The 10,930-nt window shown below is 46.4% G+C and overlaps 1 protein-coding gene across 1 annotated transcript in view; it reads left to right on the top strand.

Annotated features, from left to right (window-relative positions):
• The first annotated feature begins 1,360 nt into the window (after positions 1-1,360).
• LOC120799193 (vertebrate ancient opsin-like) overlaps positions 1,361-10,930 on the top strand; it is a 58,211-nt gene continuing 48,641 nt past the window's right edge. The window contains exons 1-2 of the mRNA XM_040144151.1: positions 1,361-1,733; positions 8,877-9,205. Coding sequence (XP_040000085.1) covers positions 1,361-1,733; positions 8,877-9,205 — 702 coding nt within the window. The remainder of the gene's footprint in view (positions 1,734-8,876; positions 9,206-10,930) is intronic.

Here is a 10,930-nt window from a genome sequence, read left to right as displayed (position 1 = left end):
GTGTCAGAGAAAGGAAGACAGATCACCTCTGAATGAGTCATGTCTTCAGGCATGGGAGAAGTTCTCTTCGACAGAGGAGCCTGCATGTTTGGCTCAGATGAACTCCCTCCGGGGATGCCTTCAGCCGCTGGTTGCTCAGTGTCGGGGCTCAGGACCAGCTCTTCTGCCTCTGTCAGAGATGGTGGTGGTGGTGGCTCTCCACCCCGTTCTGCGGGCCTCTGCCTTCTTTCCTCTGCGATATAGAACTCAAATGTTAGGCGAGAGGGCGTTAAAATGGCATCTACTGGAGGTTAAAGCTACTACAAGTTGAGATAGCCACAAATATGAAATCAAGTATGATAAAAAAAGAAAGTCAAGTACAATCATGAGCCTATGGGCCTAAAGAAATACGCAGTTATTGCCTGTTTGAACTATGTTTCTATATTTCCTTTTCTGCTGCTTCCAAGTGCTGCTTCTAAGTGAAAGTAAAAATGTATCCAATTACATTCCCGCACTTTTTCTCCTGTGATGTTAAAATGACGTGGGGTTACATTTTAAATGAAGAGACTAATGCATTTGAACTTACGCAGCAGCTCTGCCCCACGCCAACCGTCTCTCCCCTGCCGCCGCGAACACCCGGAGTTTCCCATCTCAGGGTTCATCAACTCCGAGTTCAGGGTTAGGCTCAGAGTTTTTTTTTTCCAGCTGCTTTCTGGAATAGACCCCGGGAGAGAGACAGAGAGCCGCTCCAGAAACTTTTTTTTTTTTGTTTAATCGAGCTCTGAGCACGGCCGGTTGGCTTTAACGCAGTACTGCCTCAGAGCCACATGATGACGGTCTGATTGGTCTGCCGCCGGATTTCCATGCGGCTCTCTTCCACCACCGAACCACCGGTTGCCCCCCCCACCCCACCCCACCCCACCCCCCAGGGGCAGGCGTCAGCTGCAGGCGACCGGGCAGCGGTGATTTAAATACGGACAGAGAGGGAAGGCGTCTCTATGAGAGACAGGAGCGTGTCTGGAAAGAGTGAATGTGTGCATTTCAGACTGCCACACGGTGGAGCAAAGCCTGACCGAACTTTTTTTTTTTTTTAAATTTTCCAACACCCCCTCCCCCTGAACTTAGACACAAAGTTTTGACATCCCCAGCAAAGAAACTATTTTCTTGTCCCAAATTTCTGTTTGGCGCTACTTTTTCCGCCTGGCAGCCCATTTCTTTTTTTAAAGCAACAAGTGTTGCAGGCTTGGAGCGACAGCTTGTGTTTTATATGCTTTTTTACCCCCCCCGCACACACACAAAAAAAGAAATGCCAGCCACATATTAGCTGCTGCTCAGCGCACCGTGGCCGCCCAGTGTGCCACCGCCGTGACACCGGGCCGCGATGATCGTGTCCAACGCGAGCCTGAGCGGCTGCGCGGGGGTCGACGGCGCTCTGTGTGCCGGCGCCGGGGAAGGGCACCCGGGGGGCGGCTCACACGGGACCACCCTCACCCCGACAGGTAACCTGATCGTGGCCGTGTGCCTGGGCTTCATCGGCACTTTCGGACTTTTGAACAACCTGCTGGTGCTCGTGCTCTTCTGCCGCTACAAGATGCTGCGCTCGCCCATCAACCTGCTCCTGATTAACATTTCCACCAGCGACCTGCTGGTGTGCGTACTGGGGACCCCGTTCAGCTTCGCGGCCAGCACGCAGGGACGCTGGCTCATTGGAGAAGGGGGATGCGTGTGGTACGGCTTCGCCAACTCGCTCTTTGGTGAGTAGACGTGCGGACTTGTGTGGGGCGATGCTGATGCGGACGTTTGGTTTGTGTGGCTGTGGCACATCGACAGGCTGCTGTTTTTTTGGGGCTCTTTTTCCGATGTGGTTGTGAGGGACGCTGGGCTGTAAGTATGGACCCTTCCCAGCGCACTGCGCTTGTTAGATGAGACGAAGTGAAGCTTTATTTCGGCATTTTGAAACATTAGGGAAACATTGGGCTGGCTTCGCTTGCAGCGTCCGCTGTGATGTGCACGGCGCGTCTTATGGTCATATCAAACTTTCATGCAAAAGCCTAGAAATCCGCGTAGCCCACATACGTTGAATAATGGGAAAATGATAATGGCTTGTACAGCCAGAATCGAAATCCTCCAACCTGCGTTTTTCTGCCAGTCGGTGAGGTTTGTGCGCCTCCATATACTTGAACAGTGTCTTGTCTTTCTCTCGAGCTATCTCCCTTTCTTTTTATTCATTTTGGGTGGGATCATCCTGCAGCCTGCAGTCACCAGGGGGAGCGTTCGACTCTCGGCTAAAGTGCGGGTCATCTTACTCGCTGTTATGGCCCAAGGTACAAGATCATTCACGAGTCAAGCGCGGTGGTGGGCTGTTGCGGATCACAGACTTACGGGGCGCACGTCCTCTGCCACGCTCTCGAGGACGCCTGCACTTGCAGGTGCGCAGGTTACTGCCGGTCGACGGGCTGTCTTAGTGTAGCTCTTCGCGGTGCGGTGCTGGTCGTAACCCCCGAGCGGGGCTGCGCTTCCATCCGACCTCCCAAGCTGCACCAACCTTCGTGTCCATGACACAGGCGCGCTCTGGGGATTAAGAGAAGCACACGGCGGGCTTAGCGCTAGGTCATTGGCTCGGATGTCGTTAGGAACTCCGAAAAACGGTGTCGGCCGGCGATTTGGGTGCTGCGCGCAGTGTGCGCGAAGCAGCGTGCAGCCTGCTATCAAATATATATGCAGCCGAGTGGCTGCGCCTGAGGCAAGGGGGGAGCCTCATCGCTTTTCCTTACGCCGCCCGTGCCGGTCTGCGGGCTCGCGGCCTCGCGGGCCGTCGCAGCGGCACCCGCGGCATTTGTTGCAGAATATAAATCACCCGGGGGGGGGGGAGTTCGCAACGAGTCAGGAGACGCGGGTTTGCCATTGCTCGGGAGCGCTGATGTCGATGCAAATGGGGCACAATGATGCGAGGGAGAATGAGAATGGGGCACTCAGTCGCTCACCTGGAGTCGGGCCAGGCTGGGATGCCGAGCCAAAAAAAAAAAAAAAAAAAAAAGAGCTTAGTGTTCATTCGTGGACGGGGCCAGGGCTGCTACATAAAAGTTGCAAACAAGGAGTTTTGTGTTAAACTAACAGAAAATATATGTGTTTTCTCCTGAGCGTTGTGTCAGTCAGAGCTTCTGATGTGTGTGTGTTTCAGCGTTTTTGTTTGAGCCTAACTTTGAGAGAACGCTCCTTTATGCATTACGCATAAACATACTTCTATAATCCCAAGTCCTTGGCCCCGATGCCCGAGCTGAGGCTCTTTAACGAGCATGCTTCTCCCGCTATCAGTCCCTCCTAACTGCTGCCAAATCTTTCTTCTTCCATCCAAACAAGCATTGGAGACCGGGCGGTTTGAGATAGGTTGTCAACTCTTCGGCATTAACACAATGCACCGCTGTGTATTCCACAGGTTCCCTTGCAGTTCATGATTTGCAAACCAAGCTCTTAAACTAACTGTCAAGACAGGACAAGAGATGTCGTTTGTATGGGAGTCACTGAAGACATCGAATTACTGTGTTTCTATGTTCGCGGTCAGATTCCTAAGCCCTCGGAGTTATTCTTGGTCTTACCAACACCATGCTTGACTGACGGTGGCTAAAATCAGATGTCAGAGATTTCAATCTATAGTATATTCATATCATAAAAAATTCCCTGCATTAAATGTGGTTCTCTTTGTATAAAACTCAAACTACAACACACAACTCTCACTCCCTCAGTCGGAGTTTTAATAATTTATCATGTTTTCATTACTTGGCCGCTTTGTTTCCAGCACACAGTCCACATCAATTAATCATATCATGGCTGAATTTCATAGTCAGCTTCTTCTGAAAATGAATTCCTAAAATGCACTGGCCACTGGGATAAAAATGTGGCAACTCGGTGAATTATAACGTTTGATGAAATATTTAGGGCTCTTCAGAAACAGAGACAACTGCACATTGACTGCACATTGCATGCTGGACGTCTTTTCTCTGAGGAAGTTTGTATGGAGGACTCGTAAATCTTGCACAGAGGGTTCCCCCTCGCTCGCTTCAGTGCGTCCGGTCTCCTGATGTTTAAGCCCTCGCCTAATGTGGAGCCACCGACGATCTAGGCGACACCCGGGCCAAATCATCTGATACCTGGTATCACTGGAGATTTCAGCCATTTGTCCGTCTTCAAAGTATCACCTGTTTTGCCACCTGCTTGAGAGTCCAACTGACACGAAGCCTCTCTTTGGAGTCATATGTGTCTCTCTGTATTCTTTTGGGTCTGGTGGTGGTTTATTTCCGTCTCTTTGTAGTTGTTTTGCAGTTATTTGTAGTTTTTTTTTTTTGGGGGGGGGTGTCTTTCTGGTCATTTGGCATCTTTCGCAGTTGGTTTGCATCTCTTTGTAGTTCTTCCTCTTTGCGGACGGTTTTTGTCTCCTTGTGGTCTCCGCCGTACTTGTGCATCTCCTCATAGCAGTTTTGCTGTTTTGCCTCTCCTCCTAGCCACGTCGTGTCTCTTTGTGATTGTGACTGTATCTCTCTGGGTGACATTTGTAGGTGTCCCATGGCTGTCCCATGAAGAAGCCCCTGTCTGTTAATTCCATCCATGCAGCAGAGGAAGGAACTAAAGATTGACACACGTTACACAGCTTTTCCTTCCCTGGCTTTTGTCACCAGGCCGCCCTGTTGCTTTCCTTGATCTACTGCTAAAATGTTCATGCCACTTAACTAAATCGAATTTCCTTTATGCTTAGCAGCCTCTTGAAGCTGTCAAACTTTTAAATTGAAATCAGACTCTCCAGCGCCACTTTCACTTCCTCTGGGATAGATTGGCAATTTCCAAAACAGGATGACTTCATTTCAGTCACATCGTGGATCACAGCAGTGATGTCTCTCTGTATCTGGATGTACTCTGGTTGTATCCACTGCCTCGCTAACGCGGGCTTTACGCCGTCTGAAGATGTATAACAGTGACATCCACGAGGAGCCAATTTATTAAAAATCTGACTGACAGGACTTTAGCTTCTACAAGCTAAAAGATCGCAAGAAAGAGAGACGGTGTGTGTGTGTGTGTGTGTGTGTGTGTGTGTGTGTCAGAGAGAAATGGCTTGCAGACATCATTAGAGCGCACATTGTTTATGTATGACTGATTCCTCAATGGGCTCATAAAAACCGAGCGAGAGAAAGAGTGAAGGAGGTTCAGAGAAAGGAAACATGAAATTGATTGTTTAGATGAATAATGCTGGGTGCAGCTTTTGACAAAGCGACCGTGTCTGCCCTCAGCAAATGAATGATCGATGTTCCCTCAAATTAGAGGGCATCGCCGTCAGTGACAAAACACGCTGTTAGCGAGGTGTGAGGACATCGTACTCCGGCCCCCTGCTCCCCGCGCTGGTCTCCCTTTTTTTTTACGCCTGCAGTCTCTTGCTCTTAGCCTCTAACATCTTGGATTTTCGGAATGACTGAACCAGCGAGGATCCAGCGCTTCGACTCGAAGCCGGGAGCACAATCCGAGGACACTTTATGGAGACACCGCAACGTGCGTGTGCGCTCGCGTCTGCACCCTCGCACTCTGCACTTTTTCTTCTGCCCTCAGCTCTCTGGCCCCCATTTAGCTGCTTCACCTCTCCTGCCCATCTCTTTGCAACCCCCCCCCCACTGAAATTTCACCGTCTTCCATTATTACTGCTTTTTTTTTTTGAGACCAGGTCTGCGTGTCCCCGCATACCGTTGGCCGCCTCCGCGTGCCTCAAGCGATCCATGCACAGAGCCGGCGGGACGAACCGCGCGCCGCGGGGGCCCGCTCGCCGCACGCCGCAAGTCAAGATTGCGCCCCCGCGTGCGCGCAAACGGGCGCAGGCGCGGATGCAAACACGCGGGCATCACGCGAGCCCAGGCGGCACCGGGCCCGGGTGATTTTAATTCGTCGCGACGGTGGGAGGAAGTCTCAGCAGGGAGAAAGAGAGCGGAACAATGCCCCTCCGCCATAAAGGTCAGTGAGAGTGAGCCAGCGAACGAGCCGGTGAAGGAGCGAATCCAAGGTCTCTTAAGGCAGAGACAAAAATATGCCATGTGGATGACAGATGTCAATGTTTGAGTCATGCTTTACTGTGAAAAGTCCTCACTGTGGAGTGAGACTACTGTAGTGCTGGCCAGTGGCCATCCTTAATGCTCGCCACACGTTTGCTACCTAATGAAAGACTTCTCTCTTTTTTTTGGGGGGGGGACTTGGTGGCATCACAGTACTTCCGTGCACCTGTGATGACTGAGGCAAATAGCGCAGGGATGGGATTTATGGAACAAACACAGCTTTATTCGATCCTGTGTTTTTCATTCAGACTGTCTTCTCCCGGCTTTACAGTATCAGACGAGTGATACCGAGCCAGATGCTTTCCAGCAGACAAATAAGACAGAGGCGGTGAGGGAGCATCACAGAGACAGCAGAACAAAGATGCCCCTTTTTCTTGATTTCAGACATTATCAGATAATATAATGTTTCATTTTGGAAAATTAGATTCAACCGCTGTCTTTGATCCTGACTGAAGATTAGTAGATGACTGGAGGGTGGGGGGTGATTTCACTTGCCATGAAGTTACATCCAAAGCTGTGAAGGTGTCTCTCACGATGACATTACATCAGCTCGAATAAAGATTTCTTTGCCAGTCATATGCTGTGTAACCAGAGAAAGAGCAGAGGGCATATGATGGGATCAGCTATCATAATTTAGTTTTTTTAAGTGATTAATCATAATCAAATACAACAGTTCCGAAGAGCCCGGGGCCACAGGGTTGCTGTCAATTTATTCAGCAACATGATGACTGCCAGTATTAAATTTTGATTCCTCTCTATGTGAGTCATGGAGGAGAGCTGCTCCGCTTTAATGCCAGACAGATAAGAGTCATAATTCACAAAACTCTTTGAATGTATCTTGTGAATTCATTTTCTGTTTAAAAGTTTGTGAGTCGTCGCTCCAGGATTAGGTTCATTTTGCCAGTGAAAGTTGGCTGAACTGTCAGCAAGTAGGAATCAAAGTACTGCTGCTAATGGATTCCTGTAGCTTGATATGCAGTGCACACGCACTGATGACAAACTGTTAGTTGAGCCGCTGACTGGAACTTATGTCAGTTGTCAGTATTCCGCTGTTTCTGTTATTTTGTCCACCCAATTTATAGCAATGAAGGTAGGCTAAATGACATAAACACGTATCAGCATAATGCAAAACAGTTCAACAGCACCACACGCTACATCCTCCAGAATGATCATAAAGTTGGATCAGCGCATCTCTAAAACATTTTGAATAAAAACGGAACATTATAACCTTCACGAAGGAATGATTTAAAGCAGACCGGTCGTATTAGACTTCAATAGTTTTAGCTCGGTGTACCTAATAAACTGCCAACTGAGTGTATATTTATAATTATCAGTTGTATGCACAGGCTGCAAAGTTCCTGACTGGAAGTAATTGGTTTCTTTTGGTGCAGTTCTCTCCTGTGAGAACTCACCTGCGCATGCATGCATTAATATACCAATGCATACATGCCTGGTATCCTAAAGAAGTTCTTTAATTTAATAGTTTTATAGCATTGAATATTATTTTCACCATATAACATATTTACTCCTCCCCTTGCCCCTTTTAAAATTGTAACATAGGAATGTTTACTCAGAGTACATTTTAACGGAATTACTTTGTACTTTTATCTGAGTACATTCTTACAAAAGTAATTTTATTTCTACTTGAGTGAAACTTCTTTGAAGGGACAGTACTTTTACTTGCGTACGATATTGTGTAATATTGTAGTAACAGAGCTAAGAAAAGACCAGACCAAAGCAATCTGTGCAGGAAAAGCAACAGAACCGCAATATCTGGGGGCAATAGACAAGAATAATATGCTGTGCTAAAGAAACCTCTGCAGGCATTGATATATGCAGTATGGTCAATGTACACTATGTGCACAAGGCAAGTGCACACAGACAAACACAACAACATTCACACAGCTAAAAGTGGTTTCAGTCTTGTTCTACTGCCTCATTTTTCAACCCCCCCCCAAACCTCTGCATTTTAACCATTATTCATTCATTGTGCTGAATAGTTGTGGCTTTGGCACCTTAAAGAAAGGTCAGGACCGTTTTTCTAAAGGAGCATCCCTTTTCATTCCCGCTGAAAATCAGTGGGCATGATGGATGGCCTTGTGGATCATAATGACTTCAAAACAAATAGCAAAGAGGATAAAAGACTGATGGGTCAGCATGAACACTGAGCTCCAGGTTCCTGCTGCTCTGCCTTTGCAACACTGAGAAAAAAAACATTGAGACATCGAGATATAGCGCGTGTGATTGAGCGGTTATAGAAGACTAAGAAAGCTTCTTGAAATCTTCTCTGTTGTAATTCACAGCATTGCTTCTGTCAAGCACAGAGACTACAGGTAGGGCCACTGTTTATGATTTACAGCAGCGTGTATCTGCTGCAGGCCCTGGCATGTGACCTGAAATATTAGATGATTCCACCACCACGTTTTATATAGTTTTATTGCACTGCACATTCCACTCAAGCAATTATTTTTTAAAACCATAACCCGCCCTCTCCTTGAAGCCATAAACCATAAAGCTCATTTTAGCTGCATTTTTGATTTCAGAGAGAGCTGTTAGGCTTTATATTACAGTGACACTGCCTGATTTCCTTACTAGCGTAGATAAACATTTGGACAGACAATGCATTTTGTCTGTACTTGATGGCCTCAATAATTGTGTAGTCAGGGTATAAAAAGGGAGAATGCCTGCACATGATGTCTACAGTGGTATATCCTGCTCATTCAATTCCTTCTGTAAACTGTTAACTGTTTCTACATGCTGGGTATGTAGTGGTTACCTATGTAAGTGTGTGCCCTGTCTTTCCTGCTGCAGGCATTGTGTCCCTCATCTCCCTGGCTGTCCTCTCGTATGAGCGCTACAGCACCATGATGGCCCCCACTGAGGCGGACCCCTCCAACTACCGTAAAATCTCCCTGGGCATCGCACTGTCTTGGGTCTACTCCCTAATCTGGACCCTGCCGCCGCTCTTAGGTTGGAGCCACTATGGCCCTGAAGGTCCTGGGACCACCTGCTCTGTCGACTGGAAGGCCAAGACAGCGAATAACATCTCTTACATCATCTGCCTGTTTGTCTTCTGCCTCATCGTGCCCTTCCTGGTGATCGTGTTCTGTTATGGGAAGCTACTGTGTGCCATCAGACAGGTGAGGTGTGTGGGAATGGGGAAGACGTCAACTAAAACTGTGGCATTTGCACAAGGTAGCCTGGGTCCACCCTCAACACTGGCTGCTGTGTTTAAAATACACCTGGAGGTCTTTGGGGTTTTTCAAAACTAAAGACACATTTTTCATAGACCTTGACACATAAGGAGACAGAATAAGGAGTGCTGGTAACAGCTCATATGTATTCTGACAAGGTAGGCAGTAAGAGACGTAGAGCAAGAATACAGATGCAGGGTTATTAAAAAGGAGAATTTACGTGGCAATGTTTATGGCAATTGCCATGTTAATGTTTACACCATTTTAAATGTCTCAAAATTAATAATTTATTGGGGTAAAATGTGACATGTTCTACCTTTGAGTTTACAAACTAGTAGACTTATTGTTACTGCTCTAGTCAACATTTTATATTAACAATGAATCCAATGACTATGTGTATGTGCAAGCTGTTGCTCATATTGAGAAACCCACAGAGAGTTATCACCCAACTTTAGAGATCCCGCTGTTTTATGGAGTGTTTTGGTGTCTTTCAAGCCATTGTTTTGGTTTTATAGCCCACAGCTTTCCTGTTTTGGTTCACTCTCACAGTTCTCATCAACCGGTTTCCACCAGCAGGCAGCTGTTTTCAGCGGGAAAAACCCTCTAAAAACCTAATGTACACTACCTGCTCTGCATGAAACATCAGCCAGACATAAGGAGCAAATATCTTCTGAGTATAGTGGAGCATTTAGCAACTAAAGAGACAGATATTTCTCTCAGAAGTTGGTGGAGACCAAAACAGAGCTGGAGTGAATGTTGGACTTAGAATCATCAGGTGGCCAGAAACGACAAATGTATGCGAGTGGGGTTATTCACTGCTGTATGTGTAAATAGACAAATATTTGCTAACATAGGACCATAGAAGGTTGTTATATATCAATGTTGTATTTACAACTTGTTTCCACTGCCCCCAAGTGGCCAAAACAGTTAAGGCCGGTTCAAGAACTTCCACTACCCCAAAAAAATTCTCTTTTAATGTAACATTAATGGTTATAATAATATACCAAGCTCATAGGATGGTATCATAACTTCAATGCCAGCTGATTCATCAGATGTTGGGAATCTTACTGTGGCAATTTTACATATTAACTGCAGTCCAACACATCTCAATTTAGGAACAGAAGCAACAACAGTGGAAGTAGAATTCAAGTCTATCAAAGCCTCTAAATGCTGGATAGGGCTGTAAATTAAATAACCAAAATAAAAAACAAGTTAAAACTCCACTATTGACTGCTGCAATTTATACATCACAGGAGAAGGTTTTGTTGTCTTCATTAGAACAGGTATTTCAGACTGCCTCAGAAACAATGTTTGCCTGTGCAGAGTGCGTCCGGGGCTATGAAACATTTTCATTTGATTCAAGCAGATGTTTTAAGAAAGTGAAAAGTTCAAGGAGAAAAACCTATAGAGACAATTGTGTACCCTTTAAATTCAAAATGTATGCAATAAAATGAAATACTTAGACACATTCATAGACATACACATTCATGTATCATAATATCACTGTATTGATGATTGCATTCCTCAGATTTTCCAAGAAGAATTTGTCATATTTGTAGCTCACAGATTCAATATCATGTCCAGAGCTGAATATATGTACATGAAAACTCTCTTTTGTTGTTGAGTAGCTAAATTGTTTATCTAAAAACTTGAAGTGCTTCATCCACTCTG

This window comes from Xiphias gladius, chromosome 14 (genome assembly GCF_016859285.1).
Source record: "Xiphias gladius isolate SHS-SW01 ecotype Sanya breed wild chromosome 14, ASM1685928v1, whole genome shotgun sequence".
Taxonomy (NCBI): domain Eukaryota; kingdom Metazoa; phylum Chordata; class Actinopteri; order Istiophoriformes; family Xiphiidae; genus Xiphias; species Xiphias gladius.
The sequence above is the reverse complement of the archived record's forward strand: the minus strand, read 5'-3'. Positions and strand labels throughout refer to the sequence as shown.